The 21,569-nt window shown below is 59.6% G+C and overlaps 3 protein-coding genes across 5 annotated transcripts; 1 reads left to right on the top strand and 2 right to left on the bottom strand.

The window, feature by feature from the left end:
• Positions 1–936: 936 nt before the first annotated feature.
• Positions 937–6,784, top strand: SPOCK2 (SPARC (osteonectin), cwcv and kazal like domains proteoglycan 2). Its single transcript, XM_054382282.1, has 11 exons — positions 937–1,143; positions 3,228–3,236; positions 3,366–3,411; positions 3,696–3,810; positions 3,901–4,003; positions 4,096–4,204; positions 4,287–4,406; positions 4,488–4,706; positions 6,196–6,258; positions 6,395–6,532; positions 6,639–6,784. Exons 1-11 carry the CDS (start codon positions 937–939, stop codon positions 6,782–6,784), a joined length of 1,275 nt encoding a protein of 424 aa, XP_054238257.1.
• Positions 6,785–8,399: 1,615 nt separating this feature from the next.
• On the bottom strand, positions 8,400–10,223 carry TYSND1 (trypsin like peroxisomal matrix peptidase 1). The gene is made up of 4 exons (XM_054382738.1): positions 9,202–10,223; positions 8,985–9,118; positions 8,719–8,904; positions 8,400–8,611 (listed from the first exon to the last, which is right to left on the bottom strand). Exons 1-4 carry the CDS (start codon positions 10,221–10,223, stop codon positions 8,400–8,402), a joined length of 1,554 nt encoding a protein of 517 aa, XP_054238713.1.
• Positions 10,224–12,099: 1,876 nt separating this feature from the next.
• Positions 12,100–20,603, bottom strand: SAR1A (secretion associated Ras related GTPase 1A). 3 transcript variants are annotated; one of them, XM_054382140.1, is made up of 7 exons: positions 20,557–20,603; positions 19,992–20,066; positions 18,745–18,864; positions 17,636–17,701; positions 16,196–16,299; positions 15,033–15,164; positions 12,100–12,383 (listed from the first exon to the last, which is right to left on the bottom strand). In XM_054382140.1, exons 2-7 carry the CDS (start codon positions 20,047–20,049, stop codon positions 12,267–12,269), a joined length of 597 nt encoding a protein of 198 aa, XP_054238115.1. In that variant the 5' UTR covers positions 20,050–20,066; positions 20,557–20,603; the 3' UTR covers positions 12,100–12,266. The 3 variants fall into 3 exon arrangements, with proteins under 3 accessions (XP_054238115.1, XP_054238116.1, XP_054238117.1); XM_054382141.1 differs by lacking the exon at positions 20,557–20,603 and adding an exon at positions 20,243–20,282; XM_054382142.1 differs by lacking the exon at positions 12,100–12,383 and adding an exon at positions 14,699–14,765.
• Positions 20,604–21,569: the final 966 nt, after the last annotated feature.

The following is a 21,569-nucleotide window of genomic DNA, read 5'->3' as shown; positions in this document are numbered from 1 at the left end:
ACAGGGATACAGGAGTTTGGTGGGGTGAGGGCTGTAAAGTGGAGGCATGGCAGGGATGGAGCCTGCAGGATGGGAACACGTCAGGGATCAGGGATGGAGGATGGACACAGGGTAAAGAACCAAGGATTCAGGATAGGGATGTGGCAGGGGGGTGGGGGCTGTGGGATGGGAATGTGGTAGGGACTGGGAATGCAAGATGAGGAGGACATGGTAGAGCTGTTGTAAAAGACAGGGATTTGGCAGGGATAGAGGATGCAGGATAGGGACCAGGTGGGGACCAGGGATGCAGTTTGAAGGGTGCAGGATTGGGGGGTTGCTGGGGCAGGGAATGCAGGATGCAGAATATGGGGTGGGGACATGGTAGGGACCAGGGATGTGGGATGAGTGATGCAGGATGGGGGTGTGGCAGGACTATGGTATGCAGGGTGAGTGATGTGGGACAAGGAGTAGAGACCAGGGCTGTGGGATGAGGGACAGGGAATGGGGACAGGGGATGTACCAGGGATACAGGATGGAGACAGGACAGGGACCAAAGCTGTGGGGTGAGGGATGCAGGATGGAGAAGGGGGTTGGACTGGGGATGCAGGACAGAGACAGGGAATGGACCAGAGCTGCGGAATGAGGGTTGCGGGATGGGGAGAGGGGATGAAGGATGCGGACAGGGCAGGGACCGACGATGAGGGATGGGGACGGGGGTGACCCGGGGCAGCTGCCGTGCGGTGCGGTGCCGCGCCGTGCCGTGCGGTGCGGCGCCGGCGGCTCTTCCGCCCCAGTGCCGGCGCGCAGGTGCGGCGGGCGCGGCGGAGGCCCCGCCCCGAGCCCTCCCGCCGGTGCCGCCCGGTGCCGCCCCGCGGCCGCACTCGCCGCCGGCTCCTCCCCGTGCGCACCGCACCGCTCCGCACCGGCCCGCTCCGCTCCCCCCGGCGCTGCGGCAGCATGCGGGGCTGCGGCGGGCGCCGCGCCTTGCTGGCCGTCCTGGCCCTGTTCCTGCCCGCCGCCGCCGCCGCCGCCACCAGCCCCGCCACCGGCGCCGGGCCCGCCGCGGCGGGGGAGAGCCCCGGGAATTTTATGGAGGACGAGCAATGGCTCTCCTCCATCTCCCAGTACGGCGGCAGGATCAAGCACTGGAATCGCTTCCGAGACGTGAGTCCGCGGCGGGCTTGGGGTGGGGGGAGCATGGGACGCGCCGGCGGGCACCGGGAACTCCCCTCCCCGCCCCGCCGCTGCGGCTGCCGCAGCGCGACCCTCCCTCCGTCCCGGCCCCCGGCTGGCGGTCCCGTGGCAGGAAGCCGGCAATGGTCGGTGCTGCCCGCACCCCGCTGCCACCCGCCCAGGGCGGCTGCCGGTCCCGGTCCCCGGGGTACGGCCGCCGTGACCGACACCGCCGTGCCCCGTGCCACTATGCTCGACGCCACCATTCCGGATGCCACCCCGCCTGTCGCCAAAGCTGGTGTAGCTGATGCCAAGGCCACTGTGGCCAGCAGGCTGACGCTGAAGCCAGCCCAGTGTACCCGGGGGTGCTGTCCCCTGCACCCCCATCCCCTGCACCGCATCAGGGCCTGTGCCGTGGCCTCAGCCCCCCGGTGACAGCTCTGCGCAGGTCGGGGCACCGCCACCATCCTGGACTCCCCTAAGCCCTGTGGGACCGGTGGGGTGGTGGACCATGGGGGTGGAGGGGACTCAGGGAGGACTCAGGGCAGGGAGGACGAGAATGCGGACGGTGCCGGAGCGGTGGCAGGTGACTGGCACGCTACGCTCATCATCCTCCAAGCCTTCGCTCTTACGCAGCCCATAATAATGGCCTCAATGGCACCCTCGATTTTATAGGGCACCCCCGTTACCCCAAGCTCCTGTCGCCCAGGGCGGGGGACTAGCGCTGCAGCACCAAGCCGGGGTGGGCCTGGGGAACCTGCAGGGAGGGGGCACACCCCGAGCCACCTCCCCCCCACCCCGAGCCAGCCCCTCTGGTCTTTGTTCCGATGCGTGCTCAGGTTCTCCTTGGCAGCAAGACTACGCCGCCAGATGTGCCCCATCACGGGGCAGGGCGGGGGGGCACCCAAATAAAGCCACTTAGGGGGGCAGAGAATGGGCGAGAGTTTAAGGACTGGGGTATACACCTCCCTGGAGGCGCCCCCACCAGCAGCATACCCGGGCTGGCCAATGCCAGTCTGGGCACCTGGGACCTGGGCCAGCTGCGGAGAGCCAAGCAGGGAGCACGTGCAGATGTGCCCTCCAATCCCCCCCCCCCCCCCCCCCATGCTGGGCATCCTTGGCAGGGGGTTCAGGACCCCCATCCCTAGGTGCTAGCAGTAGGCGTGGGGCCCACCCAGCTGTGCCAGGGCTGCCAGCCCCGGGGATGGGGGGCAGAGCGGGGGGGGGTGCTGAGGCCCTGCCGGCGGGTAGTGCGGATTAATAAACAAATCCCATGGATTTGTGGGGTTTGGGGACATGGGGGGTGGGACACAGCGGGACCCGCCGTGCGGCGGGGGGGAGGCGGCCGGTGGCCCTGCCGAAAGCCGCGCCGCAGGGAGCCGCCGGGCGCCGCAATGTTACTAATCACGGCACGGGCACGCGGGTATCGATTGCGGTGTGAACACCGCCGGAGCGACAGGCACCAGTCCCTCCGGAGCCGCATCCCGCGCCTCGGCCCCCCCGCCGCTACCCAAACCCCCTGCCCGACTCCCCCGGAGCAGCCTGATCCCGGCACCCACCCCAGAGCATCCTGCTGCCTGCCGACAGGGATCCGGTGCCTGCTGCTCCCTCCCACCCTCAGGATGCTTTCGGGCCCCGGGGGAGCAGCTCTGTCTCCGCAGGTGGTGACATCCATCTTAGCCTGATGCTCCTGAGCTCGCTGTTGGAAAACTTGGGGCAGCAGCACCAGGACTGTCACCCCACGGGGATCCTGGTGGAGCCTTACTGGGCTTCCGGGGGCTTCTCCACCCAACGCCTCTTCCACTCCTCTCTGCCCTGCCTTTTCCAGCCAGCCGAGAGACGGTGGGGGGAGGTTTATCCTGCATAAAGGCTCTCCAGGATCAGGGGTCTAGACTCACATTGGTGGTAGGCACCTGTGACATCTGAGACTGGGGACTAGAGCTGTGGGCACCTCAGAAGGTGGGGGTGGGCTTGGGGGCTTTGGGCTGCCCTGGGGCTGACGGTGGACACTCTTGCTCTCCCTTTCTCTCTCTTTTCTCGGTGTCGGCTGGGTCCTCTCACTGTCACGCTTCCAGGAGGTGGAGGTGAGCGTCGAGGGGTTGCCAGGGCTGCTTTGCCTCTCTTTTGGTGGCCCCGAGCTGGGTGGTGGCACACCTGGCCCGGCGTCACCTCTCCCGCCCGCTGTGCTCATCCAGTCTCTCCCCACTTTGCAGGATGACTACATCAAGAGCTGGGAGGACAACCAGCCCGGGGACGAAGGTACCACTGGGACGGAGCTGGGATAGGGCACGGGGCTCAATGCCAGCTGGCATGGAGGGAGGACACTTTCTGCCCGCACCCCCAACCCCCCCTGCCCCGGGCTTTTTCCTTCCGGCTGGGGCCGGTGCCGGGAAGCGGCAGCTGGTGCTGAGGCAGTGGCCCAGCTGCAGTCTGAATGGTGCTTTGTGCCAGGCCGGCTGGCAGCCAGCGCTGCCAGGGGTCCCCTGGGGGGTCCCTGCCTGGCTCCCCCCCACCTGCCCCGGCCCCTTTCTGCCCTCCCCCAGCCCTGGACACCACTAAGGACCCCTGCCAGAAGGTGAAGTGCAGCCGGCACAAGGTGTGTGTGGCGCAGGGCTACCAGCGCGCCATGTGCATCAGCCGCAAGAAGCTGGAGCACAGGTAGGAGGGTGGTGGGGCTGGACAGAGCTGATGGCACAGGGTGGGGCACGCCCTGAGCTGGGCTTTCAGAGCTGTCTCCCTGCCCCCCAGGATCAAGCCACTGGGCACCAAGGGCCATGGGAGCTGCAAGCCCTGCCACGCTGCCCCACTTGCTGCCGTCTGCGGCTCCGATGGCCACACCTACAGCTCGGCAGTAAGGATGGTGGCACCTTGCTGTGGGGATGGGGGACATGGTTCTGTGTCCCCCTCCCTCCTTGCCAACGTCCTGCTGCTACCCTACCACAGTGCAAGCTGGAGCAGCAGGCGTGCCTGGCCAGCAAGCAGCTAACAGTGCGGTGCGAGGGGCAGTGCCCCTGTCCTACCCCACACAGTCCTGCCGGTGACGCCAAGCAAGGTGAGGGGGAAGAGGGTCACCAAGGGGTGGGTGTCCCTCAGCTCTGCCTGACCCCTGACGGCACCCTTCTTGGATCCCCCAGAGCCATGCACCGGGCAGGACCTGGCCGACCTGGGCGACCGCCTGCGCGACTGGTTCCAGCTCCTGCGGGAGAACGCCAAGCAGAACAGCTCCGGCGGCCTCCCAGCTGGCCCCACCACTGGTACGTGGGGTCCGGGGCACAGGCAGGGTGCTGTCCCAGCGGGGGAAGCTGGGCACCCACGAGTCCTAACCCGCCCTGCAGCGCTGGAGCGGAGCGTGGCGGCCAGCTGCAAGGAGGCGGTGGGGTGGATGTTTTCCCGGCTGGACACGAGCGGGGACCTGTTCCTGGAGGCGGCCGAGCTGGCTGCCATCAACCTGGACAAGTACGAGGTCTGCATCCGCGCCTTCTTCAACTCCTGTGACACCTCCCGTGATGGCCGTGTCTCTGCCCCGGAGTGGTGCTTCTGCTTCTGGAGGGAAAGTGCGTCCACGCCCCAGCCCTGCACCGGGGGCACCTACCTGTGGGGGAGGGGATAGTGCGGGGCTGGGGACGAGTGCACCCGGCAGGGCAAGGCACCCTGTGGGGGGCGCCTGCCAGGGGGTCACGGAGAAGTAACCTCGGGGTTACAGGGAGGCACAGCATGAGGTCGAGGGGTTGCATGCCGTGGGGTTAGGGGCATGCATGTCATGGGGTTGGGGGCATGCACACCATTGGGGCACAGGGATCCATGCCAGGGGATCATGGGGATGCACACCATGGGGTTAGGGATCTATAAACCATGGGGAATGCATGCCAGGGAATCACGTGGAGCACATCGTGGGGCTGGGGGCATGCACACCATGGGGGCACAGGGATGCATGCCAGGGGATCATGGGGAGCTGCACACCATGGGGTTAGGGATCTGCACACCATGGGGGCACAGGGGTGCACGCCAGGGGATCATGGGAATGCACACCATGGGTGTGAAGGGGTGCACATTGTTGGGTTGGGGGGATGTACACCATGGGTCATGGGGATGCACACCAGGGGGTTGGGGAGATGCATGCCATGGGCTTGAGGGGATGCACACCCTAGGGTTAGGAATCTGCACACCATGGGGCTGGAAGGGCTGCATGCCATGGGATGCACAATATGGGGTTGGAGGAGGTGCAAACTGCTGGATGCCATGGGATCTGGTGGGGGTGGGATGCACACTGGAGGCACAGGGCACCCATGCTGTGGGGCTGGGGTAGTGGGGGAAATGTTTGCCATGGGAGCTTCTATGCCACGGGATATGGTGAGGGATGCAAAGAGTGGGGAGTGCTGCATGCCATGGGATGTGCACCATGAGACTGGGGGGATGCACACTGAGGGGGTCACGGGGAATGTGTGGTGTGGGGATTGGGGTGGGGAGCTGCACACTTTCTGTGCGTGTGGGGTCACAGGGAAGCAAACCATAGGCCTGGGGGGTGCTGCATGATGAGGGGTCACAGGGTCTGTATGCTGTGGGATCATTGGGGTGGTGGTGCATGCCATGGGATGTGCCCCATGGGGTTGAGGGATGCACATCATGGGCGAGAGGTCACAGGGAATCTATGCTGTGGCGTCAGGGTCGGGGGTGGAATATTTGCCATGGGAGAACACTATGGGGTTAAGGGAGTGGTGCACACCACTGGGAGGGATGGATGCTGTGGGACTTGGGGGATGCTGGGGGCACGGTGTGGGGTTCAGGAAGGGACCTGGCGGGGGGGGTGGGGTTGTCATGGGGATACTCACCATGGGCTGGGGTGGGCCCCACACCATAGGGCATGCACACTGCAGGGTCTGGGGGCTACAAACTATGGATTGGAGGGGGGGGAATACACCATGGGGAGAGGCATGATCCAGGGTGTGGGGAGGGGACAGGGGGAGGTGTGAATGCCATGGGGGTAGGGGATGGCCACCACGGAGGGGGCTGTCCACCCACCCTAAGAGCATGGTGTTGCTGCAGAGCCGCCCTGTCTCAGGGAACTGGAGAAGATTCAGATCCAAGAAGCAACCAAAAAAAAGCCAGGTGAGTGGTTGGGGGGGGAGGTGGTCATGGGGCCCCCTGTCCTCCCCAGCCATGCTGAGAGCAGGAGGGGGGAGTTTTTGGGGGTCTCATGGATTTTTTTTTTCCTTTTTTGGGGGGTGTCATCATTTCCCCACAGGCACCTTCATCCCCAGCTGTGATGAGGATGGATACTACCGGCGGGCACAGTGCGAGCCGGGCGGGGGCGAGTGCTGGTGCGTAGACCAGCAGGGCGTGGAGCTGACCGGCACCCGCAGCCACGGCAGCCCCGACTGCGGTGAGGAACGGGCAGCGGGGGACGGGCAGCGCCCTCCCAGCGCGGGGAGGGGGCCGCGACCTCGGCGGCCGGCCCCCAACCTCCGCCCCTCACCCCCCTCCCACAGAGGAGGCGACCGGCTTCTCGGGTGACTTCGGCAGCAGCGTGGGCTGGGAGGACGAGGAGGAGAAGGAGCCGGAGGAGGCGGGCGAGGAAGGCGAGGAAGAGGAGGGCGAAGTGGGTGAGGGTGACGACGGTGGTTACATCTGGTAGAGCGGCAGGAGAGCCCGGCGGGTGGCACGGCCAGGCAGCAGCCCTCCCCCGACCCCCACCCCAGCCAGGGGTGCCCCTGCCCAGCACCACCCTCCCCTTGCTGCCGGTGTGGCATGGGGTGGGTGCATCCCAGCCCCCCGTGAGGAGGGGGAGAGGGCATTGGGGGGTGCTCGCCTGGGGTGGGTGGGGGCGCTTGTGCGAATTTGAGCTTCATTTTTCTTTGGGTAGAGCCATGTAGGCTTAGTGTGCTGCTGCCCGGTCCTCACACGGGCAAACGGCGCTAATAAAAGTGGGGAAAAAAAAGAGACAAAAAAGGAAAACAAAACTAAAACTCCAACACCCCTCCCACCCGCCCCCATAGATAAGCTGCCGCCCCCCTCCCCTCTCCCCGCATCCCTCCTTCCCCACCTCCCATCTCTGTGCTGTGCTTGCGCGGCCGCCCCGGCCCCCGGCGTTGTGTAGCAGCTGTGAAATAAATACCCTGTGCTGTGTCAAACGCTCCTTCCTGCCCCCCCCCCCCACTCCCCCGCCTCCCCTGTGCCCATCAGCCCTGCACAGCCTGCTGGCAGCGGGTGGCACTGTCCTGGCAGCTGCTGGTCCCCTAAGGGAGGGCAGGGGTGTGGTGGTTTGTGCCCCTTCCCCTCACTTCCCAACTGACCTGGGGGCTGTAGCTGTTGTATTCCCCCTCCCTACCTCAGAAAAGGTCCTAGCCCCAAATATGCCCTTACTAGAGCAGCCCCTTGATACCCTCCAGGACCCCAGCCCCAAAAGAAGCCCTTTCACATACCCCTGCCTCTGCCAAGGACTCTGAGCGTAGCAGGACACAGACCTGACCTCCCTGCCCCCATTCCCCCCCCCAAACAAGACCCCAACCTTAACCCTGGTCTAGTCCATCCCCTACAGCCCCCTCCTCCTCCCACCCCTACCAAAATCCAACCCACACCCAAGCCAGGCTCTTCTCAAGCACAGTTCCCTGCTGCCCCCACCCCATATGACCTTCCCAAGACCCTGACCCCAGCCTAGCCCTCAACTGCCACCCCCTTGCAACCTGACTGAAGACCTTTAGATCAACCCTGCCCTCTCCTTACCCCAGACCCATCCTCCCCTGCACCCTCCAACCCCTACCCCTGCCTGGGTAACACCTACCTGTGATCCCCTCCATATTACAGTGACCCAGTGCATTCCTCCCCCACCACCCACTCCACCCCTTGATAAGGACCCCAGGCCCAAAACAGATCTGACACCCCCCCCCTCCCCAGAAGCAGTGTGCAGGTGCTTCTCACCTGTAGGTTCTCCCCAGAACTGCCTATCAGACACCCTCTTGCCCCAGGGAGGACACAGGGCCACCACTTCTCTTGCCACCCTAGCTACTTGGCACCATTGGACACCAGGACCTCACTTCACAGCATTTATGGCTCAAGAAAGTAAACAAAATAAACCAACACCCCCCCCTCAACGCTCCCCCATCTGGGGTCAGCAGCAACCGGCAGGGGTACTGTACCATGCCCTCCACCTCTGTGCCTGTGGGGTACAGGTGCTTGCCCTTCACCCGACCAGGGCCAAAAAAGGTGATTTGGCAGCTGTGTCCTGGGCACAAGGCCCCCGAGGATGGGGGTCACAGCTTGCTGGGGGGTCCTGGCTGCCTCTGGAGCCGCCAGGCTGCCCGCACCCCCTGGCCTGCCTGGTTGAGCACGGCGAAGGCAGCAGGGTCAGCAGTGCGGCGGTAGCACTCCACGGGGGGCTGCAGGACACTGACTGGGATGCAGAAGTTGAGGTGGGGGTAGGTGGCTCCCACGCTGGTGTCCCGTGTGTTGCTGATCACAATCCCTGGTGAGGAGAGGAACGTTACCTCCGTCACTGAGGCTGGCTCTGGGACACCCGAGGGCCCCGCCCCACCCCACCCCACTCTACCCCTGGGGGACCCTCTGGCTTACCCAGGAGGCGCCCACTGCGGGAGGAGACGAGGGGGCCACCACTGGAACCCCCGTGGACAGCACAGGTGGTCTGCAGCATGACCGGGCACCCGGCCACAGCCACCACTGCCGAGAGGATCCCTGATGTCACGGAGGGGCCGCACGCCCGCCCCAGCGCCCCAAAGCCCACCACGTTCACCTCTTCTCCTGGGGGGGGAAAGGGAAGGTGGGTGTAAGGGGGTGACCTGCCAACCCTGCCACCCCACGTTCCCCCAGGAGCCACTCACCTGGGAGGAAGGTGTCTGCCAGGTATGGGGGAACGAAGCCTGGCACACTCTCCTCCAGCTCCACCACTGCCACGTCGAAGGGGGATGACTCCTCGGTGGCGAACACCACGTGGCCCTTGAGGACAGTGGCAGCCCTAAGGATGCAGCTTGTGAGATGTCACTGCGAGGTGATGCAGGGTAAGGGGACAGGGCAGGAGGGCCAGGCAGCCGCACTCACCGGCCAGGGCTGACTGCCAGCGTCACACGGAGCCGAGACCCTGCCTCCACCACGTGCCGACAGGTAAGGAGCAGCTCCGGGGCCAGCAGCACCCCCGACCCCCAAGTCGCCCCACACTCCACCAACACCACCCAGCCCAGGGGGTCCTGCCCGCTTCCTGCCTGCACCGCAGCCACCTGCCCCGGCACCGGCGGCACCACGATGCCGGCTTCGCCCAGGACACCGGCACTGCTGCGCACGATGGCGGCGAGGGAGCAGAGCAGGGTGAGCCCCACCCACTCAGCACCCTTCCAGCAGAAGGACGCAGCGATGATGGCCACCAAACGGGGCCCGGCGGGCGAGGGCAGGAAGGCGCCGCCACCCTCGGTGCCGGGCAGGCAGCGGGCGTCCGTGAGGACGAGGGCGTTCTCCTCCCCAGACAGGTTGCTCACCACCCCTCTGCTCAGCGTGTTAAGGAAGAGGTCAGGGCAGAGGGCACCGAAGGGCGAGCCGCAGGCCAGCAGTCCCTCGCCCTTCCTCAGGCAGCTAGCGTTCGCCCGCGCCGTCCAGCCGCCACCGGGGGTATCGAGGCCGGGAACCCGCAGCCAGGCGAACCAGTGCAGGGCAGCCCGCTCGTCCCCTGCCTCCTCCCCGCCGAAGTGCCACGGCTCTGCTGTGCTAAAGGCCCGCGCCAGTGCCCGCTGAAAGGCTCCGCAGGGCACCAGCGCCAGCAGGCGGGCTTCGTACTGCCGCAAGCGGTCGGCAGGGTCCCGCAATGCCGCCGGGGCTTCGAGGGCCGGCGGCTGCAGGACCAGGAGGCGCAGGCCGGGTTGGAGTACATCGGGCGGAAGGGCGCGGGGCCGGGCCCAGGCGGCGGAGCCATCCCGCAGAAAGGGAGCAAAGACGGCCCCTTGGCACAGCACCAACCCGAGGCCACGGCTCAGGATCACCCCGCTGCAGCTCCAGGGGCCGGCTGCCGGGTCGGGGGCGTCGGGTGGGCCGGAGACGCTGACCACGCAGCAGACCTGTTCCTCCTCTGCCATGGCTGCGGGGCGGGCTGCATGCGGGGCAGCGCGGGGCCGACGCGGTTTAGAGCAGCGTAGCGCAGGGGCAACCACGATGCGCGGCGCAAGGCAACGCCGCACCGCGGTGCGCAGCGCAGCAGCTCCGCGCCAGACGGGGACCCCCAGCGCGCCGCCGGGCCCGCCTCTGTCCACGCCCCCCCTCACCCATTGGCTACGGCGGGCGCGTCTCACTCATCTCATTGGCTGCGACGCAGCGTCGCGCACAGCCCATTGGCTGCGATGGGGATGGTGGCGCCCTCACCCTGGGCAGTGGGGGGAGAGCGACGTGGCGGGACCGGTGCGCTGAACTTCCCGCGGGCGATGGGCCCCGCCGCCGGCGAGCACTTCGGCCCGGCTCAGCTTCCCTCCCAGCTGCCTTCACGCTTCCGCAGGGGATGCCCCCGGCCAGAGGCCACAGGGATACATCGGTGGAGGGAGCAGCTTGGCACAATGTCCCCGCTGCGCAAAATCAGAGATTGGTTTGGGTTGGAAGGGATCGTTAGAGGTCACCTAGTCCAACCCCTCTGCAGTCAGCAGCGACCTTTGCTCCCTCTTTTCAGTTTCAAAGATCAACCCTTGTCGTGTTAAAACAGGCCATGGTAAAAGCCTGTCCACAGCTTTCCAATTGCTCCCTTTAAGTGCAGAAAAGCCACCAGAAGGGCTCCATGGAGCCTTCTCCAGGCTGAACAACCTCAGCCATCTCAGCCTGTCCTCACAGCAGAGAGCTTCCAGCCCTCCCATCATTGCTGTGGTCTCCTCTGGCCCCACTCCAACAGTGCTGAGGGCCTCAGCACTGCAGGTGGGGGCGCAGCAGAGCAGAGAGGCAGAACCCCCTCCCTCCACCCACTGGCCACGAGTGAGAGAGGGGGGAAGGCTTAGTCCAAAGCCAGCTGCACCAAGAGCCCACCTCAGTGAAGAGCCCTAATACTCAGATCTGTCCTGAAGCCACAGGCCCTACCACATTGTCGCCATCAATACTTACACCGAGTGAGGACTGGGGACTCCTTGGGAGGAGAAAGTCAGGTCTTTATTTAACTGAAAACGAGTGCCAGACAGTAATGAAACTTCAGACAAAAAAAAAAACAAAAACCAAACCAAACCAAAAAAAAACAAACACCAAAAAAGATGAATCTGAGTATAAAAGAAACCAGAGTTCAGCCTAACCAACAGCCTCATGATACACAAACCGCCATGCCACGCCAACCCACAACAGCTCCGTGGGTCTTTAACAAGCAAGAGGAATCCATGCCCTCCCTGGAGGGAGGGGACCAGGCCCATCCTGCTGGGGACACCACATCCCAGTGCTGAGAGAGCAGGCACTTTCCTCTCCCAACTCATCCCCCCTAACCCCTCACCGCAGAAGCTGGGATGGCCACGCGTCAGTCCCGCCGGTGCCCCGGGCACTGCGTCAGTCAGCATGCCACAGTTCAGGTGAAGCCCGAATGCTACTGGAGGACTCTCTAAATATGATGATAATAGCTGGGTTCAGTAATTTGTGAAATACCTAAATATAGTTAAATATGTCCTTAAAAAAAAAATCCCAAACAACCAAAACCAACGAACCCCTAACTCCGGACTCTGGACTCGACAAGATGGATGGATGTTAAAGTAAAAACTTAGGAGGGACGCCGTTTATGTGAAGACTTTAAAAAATAGAATTGCCTTTTTTTTTTTTTCCTCTCTTTTTTTGAAGTTAATGGACCACAGTGGTGAGACTGGCAGAGTCTGATTCCCCAGCCCCACTGGAACCGAACCGAAGGGGACGGGGGACTCCGCAACCTCGGAGGTGGCTGTCTCTCCCCACCCTCCCCGTCCCCCCTTGCCCCACCCCAGCCCCCCGTGGAAAAGAGTTGTGTCACCACTGTGCCCAAGGGGGCAGCCCAAAAAAAACCCCAAAACAAAATAGGAGTCTCTTGGTCAAGGCGGTCGGAAAACCTTCCGTGTCCTAATAGAAAAGTCCGTAGGAAGCTGCTTTGCGGGATCAGTCCGGAGGAGTAAAAGCCTTTAGTGCGGGTCCGGGCGTCAGTCAATGTACTGCGATAGCCAGCGGAAGCCCTCGCCGTAGCCTTGCCTCTTCAGCACGCTGCACATGAACACCTCCATGGGACGCGCGTTCAGGTCCTTCAGCGGCACGTTTCCCTAGGGGGAACCCAAACAGTCAAGGTCGTGGCCCTGACACCCCTGGGGAGGGTCACCACCGCCCACAGAATCGTAGAATGGGCCAGGCTGGAAGGGACCTCCAAAGGTCACCCAGTCTGACCTCCCTGCAGTCAGCAGGGACATCCCCAACTAGATCAGGTTGCCCAGGGCCTTGTTGAGCCTCAGCTTGAATGTCTCCAGGGAAGAGGCCTCAACCACCTCCCCTTGGGCAACCTGTTCCAGTGTTCCACCACTCTCATAGGAAAGAACTTCTTCCTGACACCCGATCTAAATCTGCTCTAGTTTGAAGCCATTGCCACTTGTCCTGTCCCTGCAGGCCTTTGTAAACAGTCTCTCTCCAGCCTTCCTGTAGCCCCCTTCAGGTACTGGCAGGCTGCTGTCAGGTCTCCTGAAGCCTCCTCTTCTCCAGGCTGAACACCCCCAGCTCCCTCAGCCTGTCCTCATAGCAGAGCTCCTCCAACCCCCTGATCATCCTCGTGGTCCTCCTCTGGACCCTCTCCATCAGCTCCATGCCTTTCCTGTATTGAGGGCTCCAGACCGGCACACAGGTGAGGTCTCCCCAGAGCAGAGCGAAGTGGCAGAATCACCTCTCTGGCTCTGCTGGCAGTGCTGCTTTTGATGCAGCCCAGGCTGTGATTTGCCTTCTGGGCTGCAAGCTCACACTGCCTGCTCCTGTCCAGCTTTTCATCCATCAGCATCCCCAAATCCTTTTCCATAGGGCTGCTTTCTAACACCTCATTCCCCCAGTCTGTATTGATAGTGAGGAAACCCATAGCAGCCCTTCAGTGTTGCAGCCACTGCTCTGCAAACAGGGGCAAGCTGCTGGGACACCTGTAGAGCATCTAAGCCAACCAACTACAAGCTGCAAACCTGTTTTCCTATGTGAGCCAAGAACAACATCCTGCAGAAGCCACCTCCTTGACATGCTGGCACCTCTTACAGAAGAATGATTCTAGCTTATAGATGTGGCTGGGTTTTATTGGTTAAGAGATTGATAAAGAGAATTTAAATAGCTACTCTGAGCAATACTGCAGGGTTAGGGCTTCTATGAGGGACTTCTGCTGTTAGCTACTTCTGCTGTTAACAGCTTCTGGGACTTTCAATGTTAAGGACACTCTGAGACTCTCTAATGCTTGGGATTCTGCAATACTGTAATAAAAGACTTCTGAGATTCAAAAGCAGCACTGCCAGCAGAGCCAGAGAGGTGATTCTGCCACTTTGCTCTGCTCTGCTGAGACCTCACCTGGAGTACTGTGTACAGATCTGGAGCCCTTAATATAGGAAGGACATGGAGCTGATGGAGAGGGTCCAGAGGAGGGCCACGAGGATGATCAGGGGGTTGGAGCAGCTCTGCTACAAGGACAGGCTGAGGGAGCTGGGGGTGTTCAGCCTGGAGAAGAGGAGGCTCTGGGGAGACCTGATAGCAGCCTGCCAGTACCTGAAGGGGGCTACAGGAAGGATGGAGAGAGACTGTTTGCAAAGGCCTGCAGGGACAGGACAAGGGACAATGGCTTCAAACTAAAGAAGGGCAGATTTAGATTAGGTATTAGGAAGAAGTTCTTCACTATGAGGGTGATGGAACACTGGAACAGGTTGCCCGGGGAGGTGGTTGAGGCTCCTTCCCTGAAGATACTCAAGGTAAGACTCAACAAGGCCCTGGACAGCCTGATCTAGTTGGGGATGTCCCTGCTGACTGCAGGGAGGTCAGACTGGGTGACCTTTGGAGGTCCCTTCTGGCCTGGACAGTTCTATGATTCTATCATTCTCTACTCTGCATTTCTGGAATCTCATTGTGGAGTGGGGTTCATACCTCATTCGTCATGTCAAATGGCACCCCCTTATCAGCACCCCAAAACAGGGGGGTGACACTTCAGCCATGGAAACCCCTCAGCCAGGAAACTCCTCTTGCCCAAGGAAACCCTTCATCCAAGGAAACTCCTCTCATCCAAGGAAACCCTTCATCCAAGGAAACTCCTCTCAGCTAGGGAAACCCCTCTTGCCCAAAGGAACCCCCCTCAGCTAGGGAAACTCTTCTTGCCCAGAGGAACCCCCCTCAGCTAGGGAAACTCTTCTTGCCCAGGGAAACCCCGCAGCCAGGGAAGCTCCTATGGTTCAAGGAATTCCCCCGCCCATGGCATATTCAGAGCCAGCCGAGCAGGAAAACAGGTGCTGGGTACACCAATCCCTGGGAACACTGACCCCAACCATTTTGGAGGCACAATCCAATGTACCTGCAAGGCTCAGCAGCATGACACAAGAAGCAACTGCCAGTGCCTGCCGAGAGTGGCCTCACGGTGTTTGACTACCATCATCCAAGCACATTTCTGATCAACTCTCTCTTCACTGTGCTGGTTTTAACCACTGAAAAGATGATTTGGATGGAAATGGAGAGGAATGGAGCCAGCAAAGCCAAGTATCAGCTCAACACCTAATTCCCCAAGGAGAGGTTCCACATTCTCCACAATTCTGGCAGTTTCAAACCTCACCCCAGGGCGTTATTGTGGCTATTCAAGATTCACCGTGGTCAATAACACGGTGGACAAACTGCCAGTAACTGGTTTCTGGACAAAGCCTCATTCTGCAAATCAAGCCCTAGAAACACAAGCCAAGATGTGGGCACCTCCCCACCTTTCCTGTGGTCTGTCCGTAGAGCCCGAAGATCTCCCGCAGTTTCTCCTCACTGATGGCCTCTGGTCTGTCGATTTTGTTCCCCAGGATAAGGATTGGCACGTTGGATATTGTTTCATCTGTCATTAGTGCCTGCAGGCAAGGGGGGAGAAGAATTAAACTGAGGCAGAACATTCAGCACTTCAATAAAACTTTTTTTTGTTTCATCCTCGTGACCCGCAAGGACTGTTTTTTGGTTCCTATGGAAGATCACAGGATCACTGTTAGGGGTTGGAAGGGACCTCCAAAGACCATCAAGTCCACCCCCTCCCTGCCAGAGCAGGACCAGAGAATCTAGCACAGGTCACACAGGAACGCATCCAGATGGGGCTTGAAAGTCTCCAGAGAAGGAGACTCCACAACCTCTCTGGGGACCCTGTTCCAGTGCTCTGTGAGCCTCACAGTGAAGAAGTTCCTACTCAAGTCCCTCCTCCTGACCTGTAATTTATATCCATTGGTCCTTGTCCTATCCTAGGGTGCAACCGAACAGCCTGTCCCCTCCCTGTTGATCCCCAGCCCTCAGATATTTATAACCATTTATTAATCCCCCCTCAGCCTTCTCTTCTCCAGACTAAACAGCCCCAGGGCTCTCAGCTTCTCCTCATAAGGCAGTGCTCCAGTCCCTTCAGCATCCTGGCAGCCCTCCATTGGACTCTCTCAAGGAGATCCCTGTCCCTCTTGAACTGGGGAGCCCAAAACTGGATGCAATATTCCAGGTGAGGTCTCATCAGGGCAGAGTAGAGGGGGAGGAGAACCTCCCTGGATCTGCTGGACACACTCCTCTGAATGCACCCCAGGATTCCATTGGCCTTCTTGGTCACAAGGGCACATTGCTGACCCATGGAGTCTCTCTGGAGAGGCTTCTCAGAAGAAACCCTTGAGCTAAACCATGGGCTGTTAAAAATCTCCTTCAAAGGCTGCACAGCAATGACTTCTCCAGCTCTGGGAGAGTGTCCTCCTATTGATAAATCCACACCATGCAAATCCCTCTAAGGACACACTTCAGACAACCACATTGCTACTGTAAAAGGTGCACTGGGAGTGGAAATCCAAAGCACAAGGCTCTCAGAGGTGTGAAGGGCTGAGAAAGGGAGTGGGGGGGGGAGAAGAAAAAGTCCATTTACATTAAGCTCCACTTTGGATTCCATAAGACGTGAGTGATCTGCACAGTCCACCAGGAAGACGATGCCGTTGATGGCAGGCAGGTAGTTCTTCCAGACCCGGCGAGCTGGAACACATGGAACCACAGTCTGGGTTGGGTTGGAAGGGACCTCTAAAGGTCACCTGCTCCAACCCCTCTGCAGTCAGCAGGGACGTCTGCAACTGCAGCAGGTTGCTCACAGCCTCAAACAACCTGACCTGGAATGGTTCCAGGGATGGGGCATCTACCATCTCTGAGGGCAACCTGGGCTAGGGTCTCACCACCCTCAGTCTTTCTTCTATCCAGTCTAACTCACACAGAATCACAGAATGTTAGGGTTTGGAAGGGACCTCGAAAGCTCATCCAGTCCAACCCCCCTGCCAGAGCAGGAACACCTAGAGCAGGTCACACAGGAACACATCCAGGCAGGTTTGGAATATCTCCAGAAAGGGAGACTCCACAACCCCCCTGGGCAGCCTGTTCCAGTGTTCTGTCACCCTCACAGGGAAAAACCTTTTTCTCCTGTTTCCATGAAACTTCCTATGCCTCAACTTCCACCATTGCCCCTTGTGCTGTCATTGGGCATCACCCAGCAGAGCCTGGCTCCATCCTCTGGGCACTCACCCTGCATATCTTTATAAACATTAATTCTTAAGCCCTCTTCTAGTTTCAAAGCACCACCCCTTGCCCTGTGACAACAGGCTCTGCTCAAAAGTCTGTCCCCAGCTTTCTTTGAGGCCCCTTTAAGTACTGAAAGGGCACAAGAAGCTCTCCTTGGAGCCTCTTCTCCAGGCTGAACAACTCAAACTCTCTCAGTCTGTCCTCATGGCAGAGGAGTTCCAGCCCTCAGATCCTCTTCAGGTCTCCAGAAGCCACAAAGAAAACACATGTGGAGCAACAGGAAAAGTACAGCCAAAGAAGGAGCCACCCTCTTGGTTATGATCTCCTCAGGGCAGTGCAAGGCCTAGGGAAGGGTTTGGCTGAGGCCATAAGCTGGGTAGTGCAGAAAGTCTTCCAATGTTTTTGTGTATTAATAAATCAAACCAAAAAGGCAGAAAAAAACCTTTACTTACAACTTCTAGAAAGCCTAAACCTAAAACCCCAGCCCTTGTTCTGCAACTCTCAAGACTTCCACCGCCAAAAATATTCCAGGTGGCAGAACATGACCTGGCAGCACTTTTGTTTCTCAACTGCCAAAACAAAGCCCAAGTGTTAAACCACTGGGATGCCAGAGCCAGGAAGTTATTTCCTCATACCACTCCATAAATAATCTGAGGCAACAAATAATTATAGGTGATGCTAATTGCTGTCATTGTTCAGTACCCCTTTATGGTGGATCTTTCTTAAGGTGGCTGGAGAAGATGGCAAGGAATCAAAAAAGGAACCTGAGTCGCTGCCTCCTGCTTTGCAACTTCACTTTTACCTTGTTCGTGTCCACCCAGATCAAAAGTTGTGAAGGTCATTCCAGCAATTGTCAGCTCCTCTGATGCTGTAAAAGCAGAAACATAGGCTGTGGGGCAGGGAAATGAGGAAGCCACCATGGTCACAACTTCTGCTGGGCTCATGTTACTGTCACACATGCTCCTCATGCAAGACAGTTGAAGAATTCAGCACTTTTCCCTCTATCATTCCCTCATTGAAATGGTTTCACCAAACCATAAGAGAGAGAAAATAATTCCTCCCACCTCCCCACTCAAGCACAAGCACAATCTGCAGCTTTTCTCACACTTTCAATAAGAATCACAGAATTGTCAGGGTTGGAGGGGACCTCAAGGACCATCCAGTGCCAATCCCCCTGCTGTGGGCAGGGACACCTCACACTAGAGCAGCTTGCTCACAGCCACATCCAGCCTGGCTGCAAAAAACCTCCAGGGATAAGGCTTCTTCCTTAGACAACCTGTTCCAGTGTCTCCCCACCCTCATGGGGAAGAACTTCTTCCTAATATCTAATCCAAATCTCCCCTCCTCTAGCTTGGATCCGTTCCCCCCAGTCCTGTCACTCCCTAAGAAGTCCCTCCCCAGCTTTCCTGTAGGCTCCCTTCAGATACTGGAAGGCCACAATAAGCTCTCCTTGAAGCCATTTCTTCCCCAAACTGAACAACCCCAACACTCTCAGCCTGTCTTCATATAGCAGAGGTGCTCCAGCCCTCTGATTATCCTTGTGGCCCTTCTCTGGACACCTTCCAGCACCCACTTCCTCCCCAACACAGGCACATTATATTAATTAACCACACCACTTTTGGGCCTCTCTGTTTTATATTTGAGGAAAAAATGCAAATCTACCTCATCTTGGGCAACCAACTCACAGCTGCCCTCTCAGGAGTAGTTTTAAGACTCTGGGGGGTTTTCAAAAAAATGTTTAAAATTCTTCAAAATTCAAGAGTTTTAAGACTCTTAAACCCCAACACGGAGCTATCACCAAGCCCCACCAGCCTCGTGGTGGAGTTTTTCAAAGGACAATGTTCCCCGAAATGAAGGAGGACAAACCCTACCACCACGAGGCAGGTGGGTCTTGGTCACCAGCAGACTTACTGGGGTGTAGTGTGGGGACATGCTGGCCCAGCCTGTCATCTTTGAGCATGTGCAGCAGAGTGGTTTTGCCAGCATTATCCAAGCCCAGGAACACGAGTTTTCCAGACTTCTTGTATAAACCTAGAAAGGAAAACAAAGAGGCAAGAAAAACTCCAGCAGGGTTATCTTGGCAAGAGAGGAGAACCAGGAACCCCTTATTCAGAGCCATGCTGTCACCTGGGTGGTTACAGGAGTTCCAGCACAGATAGAGAACTGCATGGGAAAAAAGCAGTACAGCCTGAACTGGTTTCTACCCTGGCAACACAAAGTGATGTCTACAACAGCAGACAGTTTCTAAGCTGCTATGACTGATGCATTCTTTCCTCAGATACACCCCAGCAGAAGAGTGTGCAATGGGTTCACACTGTCACCCCTAAGGAGTATTTACATGTGGAAATGGAATATACTCATAAAGGACAGCAACAAGTTGTTGAAGAAAAATGCAAAGCCTGAAACATTGTCATTTTCTGTAAATAAAGCCTTTTTTCCCTATTTCCAGGCACAGGGAAGTTCCCTATGCTTTCCAGCAGGCTTTTTCCTCGTCCTTCTCTACCCATCATGAGGTTCTCCAGGCAGAGAGCACCCTGTCTTCAATGAGGGCCTCCACTGGAAGCCACAGCTCTGGCAGGAAGAGCTTTGCTGTCACCCACACCTTAGGCAAGGGCTGCTCGTGTGAGGTATGGTGAGGCAGCCAGCCTGGCTCTGCAGGTCACCCTTGACAAGGCAGTGGTTTGGCCAAGACCTTCACAAAGAGCCCTCAAATCAGATTGCCAGCAGGGCCCCAGGAACGCCACAGTGAGCAGCCTGGTGCTGGAAGAGATAATTTGGGGAGAAGCAAGCCAGCCAGCTGCTGGTGGAGGTGGGGAGCAGTATGAGGACAGGATTCCTTCCCTGGCTGGGCAGCATGTCTGCTGTTCTACACAAGCCCCTGGCATCATCCCAGCTGCTCTCACACTTCTAAACACCAAGAGAAAGGTTGAGTAGGAGCCAAATGCCTGCAAGTGATTCTCAGAGTTCCTCCTCCCAGTGTCAAAATCCCTTTATTGGTTTGCAGCTTTCTCACCAGACTTTATACTGGTCAGAGCCCTCGTATGCTCCAAAAGAGATGGGCTTTAATTGCTGACTTTTAAGAGATCCTGGCAACTGGCACAAGCCAAAGTGACCCAAGGGCAGCTGCTGTGGCCTGAGCTGTTGAGGAGCAGCATTACCTAGGAACTGCAGCACGCTGCTGAAGCTGTTGTAGAGCCATTCAAAAATGAACGACATCGCTGAAGATTAATCGCCTGCGGGGGGCAAAACCAGAGTTACAAGCGACGGCGCTTGAGGGAAGCCGGCTACCCCCCAACCGCCCTACCTCCGCATGATGCTGCCACCCACTCCCCTCCTCTCCCTTCCTCCCGGACGGCAAACGGAACGCAGCCGGGCAGGAGCAGAGGCATTCCGCCGGGACGTGACTAACCCTCCTCGGGCGAGCTTCCCGGTGGCCAACAGGGGAGGTGGCAACCGCGGGACCACGATACTCCACCACCCCGTCAGTAGCGCAGCTCCCTCCACCCAAATTCCGGCTCCGGGGAAGAACGAGGGGCCCGTGGCGGTGAGAGGGGCCCAGGCAGCGGCCTCAAGGGCGGGCGGTACGGCCTAGCCCCCACCCCGCCCCCGCCCTGCCTGCGTGTCACCCCCCGCCGCCGCCCCGCGCCCAGCCCGGCCCGGCCCGGTCCCCGCCGCCCCGCTCAGTCCCATTCCAGGGTCCAGCCGCTCCTCGCCGCCGCTCACCCCCAGATGTTCCTGGGCCGCCGCGCCACCGACTCCCCTCCGCGGCAGCCGCCAGCTCCCCGCCGGAAACACGTCGCCCCGCGCACACCGCCCACTTCCGGCCCGGCGGGTTCGCCGCGCTGGCTCCTCACGTCGGACGTGCGTCTGAAGTCACCCGGCGCACGGCCGCGCCGCGGGTTCGAGACCGCCCCCCAGCGGCGCCACCTCGCTCACGCAGGTGCCGAGCTCGAGGCCAGCCCCGGGAGGGTTAGTACCCCATGACTGGTCCTCGAATGCCTGCATGGTTAGGGGTTGAAGAGACCTCTAGAGAGCATCCAGTCCCCCTGCCCTGCTAAAGCAGAGGCACCCCCCGCAGCTCACCCCGCATTGCAATGTCCAGCTGGGTTTGGAATCTCTCCAGAGAAGACAGCTACACAACCTCCTCTTGGCAGCCTGCTCCAGGGCTCCAGCACCCTCACAACAAAGAATTTTCTCCTCCTGTTCAGATGGAACCTCTTAGGTTCCAGTTTGTGCCCACTGGCCCTTGTCCTGCCACTGGGCACCACTGAAAAGTGTCTGGCCCCATCCTCTTGCCCCCCACCCTCTAGCTCTTGCTGAGCATTGATCAGATGCCCTCTCAGGCTGCTCTTCTCCAGGCTAATCAGCCCCAGGGTTCTCAGCCTTTCCTCCTCACAGAGATGCTCCAGGTGCCTCAGCACCTTTGCAGCCTCCACTGAACTCCCTCCACTAGTTCCTTGTCTCTCTTGAACTGGGGAGCCCAGAACTGGACTCAGTACTCAAGATGTGGCTTGACTGGCCACACTCTTCTGAATGTACCCCAAGGTAAAATTAGTCTTCCTGGCCCCAAAAGCACACTGCTGCCTCACGGGGAACTTGTCCACCAGCACTCCCAGGTCCTTCTGCAGAGCTATTTTCCAGCAGGTCACTCCTCACCTGTACTGCTGCAGGGGCCTACTCCTCCCCAGGTGCTCTTGTAGAACTTCACAAGGTGCCCCTCTGCCCAGCTCTCCAGC

The sequence above is a fragment of the Indicator indicator genome, chromosome 7, assembly GCF_027791375.1.
Source record: "Indicator indicator isolate 239-I01 chromosome 7, UM_Iind_1.1, whole genome shotgun sequence".
Lineage (NCBI taxonomy): Eukaryota > Metazoa > Chordata > Aves > Piciformes > Indicatoridae > Indicator > Indicator indicator.
The sequence above is the reverse complement of the archived record's forward strand: the minus strand, read 5'-3'. Positions and strand labels throughout refer to the sequence as shown.

What these genes read in the sequence shown, in the direction of transcription:
- SPOCK2 (XM_054382282.1), top strand. Translation starts at nt 937, where the DNA reads ATGCGGGGCTGCGGCGGGCGCCGCGCCTTGCTGGCCGTCCTGGCCCTG. An exon ending in TGCCGGTGACGCCAAGCAAG is followed by an intron (nt 4,205 to 4,286) that starts GTGAGGGGGAAG and finishes TGGATCCCCCAG; the next exon opens with AGCCATGCACCGGGCAGGAC. An exon ending in CCCAGCTGGCCCCACCACTG is followed by an intron (nt 4,407 to 4,487) that starts GTACGTGGGGTC and finishes CCCGCCCTGCAG; the next exon opens with CGCTGGAGCGGAGCGTGGCG.
- TYSND1 (XM_054382738.1), bottom strand. Translation starts at nt 10,223, where the DNA reads ATGGCAGAGGAGGAACAGGTCTGCTGCGTGGTCAGCGTCTCCGGCCCA. An exon ending in CTGGCAGTCAGCCCTGGCCG is followed by an intron (nt 9,119 to 9,201) that starts GTGAGTGCGGCT and finishes CTGCATCCTTAG; the next exon opens with GGCTGCCACTGTCCTCAAGG. An exon ending in GGCAGACACCTTCCTCCCAG is followed by an intron (nt 8,905 to 8,984) that starts GTGAGTGGCTCC and finishes TTCCCCCCCCAG; the next exon opens with GAGAAGAGGTGAACGTGGTG.
- SAR1A (XM_054382140.1), bottom strand. Translation starts at nt 20,049, where the DNA reads ATGTCGTTCATTTTTGAATGGCTCTACAACAGCTTCAGCAGCGTGCTG. An exon ending in CAGCGTGCTGCAGTTCCTAG is followed by an intron (nt 18,865 to 19,991) that starts GTAATGCTGCTC and finishes TTTCCTTTCTAG; the next exon opens with GTTTATACAAGAAGTCTGGA. An exon ending in AATCCAAAGTGGAGCTTAAT is followed by an intron (nt 15,165 to 16,195) that starts GTAAATGGACTT and finishes CCTTGCCTGCAG; the next exon opens with GCACTAATGACAGATGAAAC.